Below are 5000 nucleotides of genomic sequence, written 5' to 3'. Positions count from 1 at the left end.
TCTGTGAGCCGGCCACCCGCCGGGGCCTGGCCTTCTGTGCTGAGATGGGCCTGCCGCACCGCGGCTACTCCGTGGGTGCCGGCTCTGACGTGGACACGGAGAACGAGGGCGTGATGTCTCCCGAGCGCGCCATGCGCCTGTGGGGCCGCGGCGTGAAGTCCGGCGGCCGCGGCTCGTGCCTCTCCAGCCGCTCCAACTCTGCGCTCACGCTCACCGACACGGAGCACGAGAACAAGTCAGACAGCGACAATGGTGAGTCCGGTCTCAGTTTTGACTGTGCGTCTGTCTGTCTGTCTGTCTGTGTGTGTGTGTGTGTGTGTGTGTGTGTGTGTGCGTGTGCGTGTGCGTGTGCGTGTGCGTGTGCGTGTGCGTGTGCGTGTGTGTGTGTGTGTGTGTGTGTGTGTGTGTGTGAGTGACAATGTCTCCATCCTCCATTTTGTAGAAGTGATGGTGAAATACACTCTAAAAAAAGCTACACCCCCACACACTGATGAAAGTCCACAAGTCTGTCTGTATTGTCACATTGCCAGATTTCTAGGCCGTCCGCCTCCATATTTTTCTGAATGAAGAGTAGGATGATGCAGTGACTGTGTCGCACTCTCTCTGAGTTCAGCCTTGTGCTTTATGCATGGCTCCCCACTGAGTCCACCACCATTGGTTGCCTCTCTCCCCTGCCGTCAAAGACGCAGAGCCTGTCACGCACCTCCGGCAGGGCACGCCGCGTTTGGATTTGTGGCGACAACGGGTAGGAGTTGGGCGGGGATGGTAAGAGGAGGTGTGTGTGTGTGTGTGGGGGGGGTTGATGGCTTTGTAGTGGAGCCGGCAGCCAGGGAGAATCCACCCAGGTTCTACTCACCTGTTCCCTGTGCTCAGGAGGGGAGAGGGGTGGCCCTGCTGTGCAATCAAAGGCAGCTTTGTGGGTCGCGGTGCGGTGTGGCGCGGCACAGCGGCAGAGGGAGGGAGCCTGCACCTTCTACGCCAGCGGAATGCCAGCACGGCTGAGCGCGCGCCGACAATGGCTGATTAACAGGCCCCAGCGGTTTGAAGTGCAAATTTGATCAGGCTTGAAACCTGTGAGAGTGACGGGAGCAATAGAAAAAGGAAGAGAGGGAGGAGCGACTCTTTGCTTTCTTTTTTTGTGGCTTTTTACTCACATTCTCAACACAGTCACGGCGGTTCAAAGAGTTCTCGGGTGGCAAGGCTTCGTATTTTTTTCCTCCCCTCACTGTCGTTTGCCGCCACGTTTGTTTTTGCGTGATATTTTTTTCTTCCTTTTTTTTTTTCCACTGTCTTTAAATATTTCACTTTAGTCTTTCACTCTTATCCAATCGGCTGCGAGCTGTCAGAGATGCAGCTGAGAACAGTCAACCTGCTGACAGAGAGAAAAAAAAGACATTTTTTTAAAAAAAGAAAAGAAAACGACAAAAAAAGCATCCTGCACCATAATTCATTATTGTAATTCATCTTATTTTCTGCATACAACTCACATCCCTCCCTCTCCGTCTCCCTCTCTTCTCCTTCCCATTTGTAGCTAGCTAAACTCATTCATTAACAGGCTCCTGAGACCTACTCTTACAGGTGTTTTGTGTTGGTAACCTTTGAAAAGACCTTATATAATCACTTTCATTAGTGCCTCCTGCCTTAATTAAGCCCAACTCAAAGCGCTGATTGTGCCGCTTTCCCAGATTTTGCTGCAATTACAATATGAGGGTGTTTTTTTCCTCCCTCCATGCTTTTATCATCTTTTTTTTAATAATAAAAACCGCCACACATATAAGCAAGCATATGGACACATCCTCCAAGAAATTACTCACGGCTTCAGCCAATTCATTTTGCTAAGGGGTGTTTAATACCAGTAAAAGCAGCTTTGGTTGTGTGCTCAGGCCTGTGGGCACGGGAGCTGTGTGTGGTGTGTGGGGTGGGGTGGGGTGGAGTGCGGGGATGACAGATTTGAATGTGAGGGCATTATGTGGTATTAGACTGCCATTATGGGAGTGAAGGGCCAGCCTTTCAGCAGGCCAGCTGCTGGAGGCAATAGACTGGTTTTGGCCTGCCTGACGCACACACACGCTGCGGGTTACAGACATATGCTTAAGGTGTCTCTACCATAAGCACTAACAAGTGACAGGTGTGTGTGACAAGGCTGAGACAGACATAGGATTTGTAGAGGAAGACTGATAGTAATTGTTAAAAAAAAAACGGTGAAATTTTGAAAGTGGAGAAACCCACATTGTAAATGCGGCTGTTTACCTGACCTTTCCAAAACAGCAGGATTCCTGAGCAATGTGTGTGTGTATGCGTGCGTGCGAGCGAGCGTGCGTGTGTGCGTGTGCGTGTGCGCGCGTGTGTATCGGGTTGGGGGTGTAGTGGCTAGACAGGAGACAGCACACAGATTCAAGCTTAGAGATTACACAGGGAGGGAATGAAAGAAAGTACTACAATATTACCGCTGTATTTGAGTTGCCAGGCAGAGAACTGGGCTGGGGGATGGAGGAGGTTGGTGGCGTGGGGGGTGGTACTGGGGAAGGCCGAGGCAGTTTTTGACATGAATGTTGAGGAAAAAGAATTCTCCAGCCATATCAACTGATTTCCTGTTTACATGTGCCTGGCGTCACTTAGCCAGCACAGTGGAAGAAAGTGTGTCTAAATGATTGACACACTGTTTAGATTTACCTTTTTCCATGTTCAGAACTTGCTTCCACTCTCTCTCTCCCTCCACCACTTTTTTCTCTCTCTGCCTCCCTTTATTAACCACGGTTAAAACCACTCATCACTTTTCAAGGTCTTTCTGTGTGTACGTGTGTGTTTGGGTGTGTTTTGGTGTACAGTACAGTATGTATGTATTTGTGTGTGTGTGTGTGTGTGTGTGTGTGTGTGTGTGTGTGTGTGTGTGTGTGTGTGTGTGTGTGTGTGTGTGTGTGTGTGTGTGTGTGTGTGTGTGTGTGTGTGTGTGTGTGTGTGTGTGTGTATGTGTGTGTGTGTGTGCGTGTGTGTGTGTGCATGTGCCTGTGTGCGCGCGCTCGTGCGTGCGTGCGTGCGTGTGTGTGTGTACACATGCATGTGTGTGTGTCTCTTTGTGCGTCTGTGTACAGTATGTGTGTGCGTCTGTGGAAGAAAAGGGGACTAGGCTGTTGACGTTGAGCCCTCGGTCTGTGTTTATACTTTGGGGCTACTGGGCCAGTCCTGTCCTGCATTCACTTCAAAAGCCCAGGAGGTAATTCCATTTTGGGAAAGCCAGGATTAATACATGCCACACTAGAGAGGAGAGAGGGAGAGAGGAGAGAGGGAGGGAGGGAGAGAGGGAGTGAGAGAGAGAGAGAGGGAGGGAGAGAGGGAGGGCAGCGTTTGTCTTGCTGTCAGACTCAGCCGTTCTCTGTGCCGCTTGAACCGAGAGGTTTCCCCCATCTAGCTCTCTCTCTCTCTCTCTCTCTCGCTCTCTCTCTCTCTCTCTCTCTCTCTCTCTCTCTCTCTCTCTCTCTCTCTCTCTCTGTCTCTCTCTCTCTCACACAGACACACAGACACACACACACTTACTACTCCCTAAACAACCTAACGGAGTGTTGGAGGAGTAATGGTCCCCGCACATCTTGCTAGACCTCACCTCACCGCTAGCTCAGTGCCGCTTCACAGGACTCGAGGGCCAGGAGAGAGGAGAGAGGTGAAGGGCTTTTTAGCCACTTTCAGCCTGTTGCAGCTCGTGTGAGTGTGTGCGTGTGTGTGCGTGTGTGTGTGCGTGTGTGTGTGTGTGTGTGTGTGTGTGTGTGCGTGTGTGTGTGCGTGTGTGTGTGTGTGTGTGTGTGTGTGTGCGCATGTGTGCGCGCGTGTGCGCGCGTGTGTACTCGTGTGCGTGTACGTGTGTGTGTGTGAGAGAGAGATACTGAGTAGAGCAACAGCCAAAGCACAGCCTAAGAAAGAAAAAGTACACATGTGCAAGTGTGTGTGTGTGTGTGTGATCGAGACACAAAGAACGAGAGCAACACACACACACACACACACACACACACACACACACACACACACACACACACACACACACACACACACACACACACACACACACACACACACACACACACACACACACACACACACACACACACGCATTCACATACACAGATAGACAAAGGTGAGCGTGGTTTCTTTAGTCCTCTCTGGGGGGATATTTGAGCCAGGGATGGTCCTTGCCCCGAGCCCAGTAGAGACACTCTCTCTGGGTCAATGGACACCAAGGCTGGCCCTCACGGGACTGTGGAGTTTTTAAGACCAAGGGGGAGCGTGAGAGAATGCAGGCATATGGCCACACGCATACACTCTCACATACAGTACGCACACACACACACACGCGTGACACGTGCCTCGTTTCTCCAGGGTCTGAAGACCACAAAAGTCTGGCGGCCGAAAAAAGAAAGAAAGAAAGAAAGAAAGAAAGAAAGAAAGAAAGAAAGAAAGAAAGAAAGAGGAAGACAACAGACCCAGACCGTCACTGACCTGTGGACGAGGGTCTAAAGTCCGCCGCTGGTCTTTAGACAGTAATGGATGAGCTCCACCGTATCGGCCTATGCAGGCCCAACGCACTACTAATCTCCCCATCTGTGCCATAGCGCATACACCTTAATGAAAAGAATATCACAGACTCTCTCTCTCTCTCTCTCTCTCTCTCTCTCTCTCTCTCTCTCTCTCTCTCCCTCTCTCTCTCTCTCTCTCGGTCGTACCATCCATGCCACCAGAGAGCTCTATTTATTTCTGCTTTATTTATATGCGCTTGGCATACTTCCTTGAGTTAATTCATTTAGGTGATAGCGTTCTCTGTGTGTGTGTGTGTGTGTCTGTGTGTGAGGAAGTTGTGAGATATTGTGCCGGCCTTTGGTCTCCCTAGTTTCTTTTTTTTCCCTGTACTGTGTATCTGGTGCTTCTGGAGCCTGGCACCTTGGATCATAGCCAGCATCAAAGCTCTAACCCCCCCACACACACACAATGAAGGGGTCTCTCCTGGGGTCTCT

At 50.7% G+C, this 5000-nt stretch overlaps 1 protein-coding gene across 2 annotated transcripts in view; it reads left to right on the top strand.

Annotated features, from left to right (window-relative positions):
* tenm3 (teneurin transmembrane protein 3) overlaps positions 1 to 5000 on the top strand; it is a 499671-nt gene that overhangs the window by 197818 nt on the left and 296853 nt on the right. For both annotated transcript variants that reach the window (XM_063219576.1, XM_063219574.1), the window contains one exon: positions 1 to 252. This exon is cut by the window's left edge and continues 30 nt beyond it. In XM_063219576.1, the coding sequence (XP_063075646.1) occupies positions 1 to 252 (252 nt within the window). The remainder of the gene's footprint in view (positions 253 to 5000) is intronic.

This window comes from Engraulis encrasicolus, chromosome 16 (assembly GCF_034702125.1).
Source record: "Engraulis encrasicolus isolate BLACKSEA-1 chromosome 16, IST_EnEncr_1.0, whole genome shotgun sequence".
Classification (NCBI taxonomy): domain Eukaryota; kingdom Metazoa; phylum Chordata; class Actinopteri; order Clupeiformes; family Engraulidae; genus Engraulis; species Engraulis encrasicolus.
This window is presented reverse-complemented; position numbering and strand designations above follow the sequence as displayed.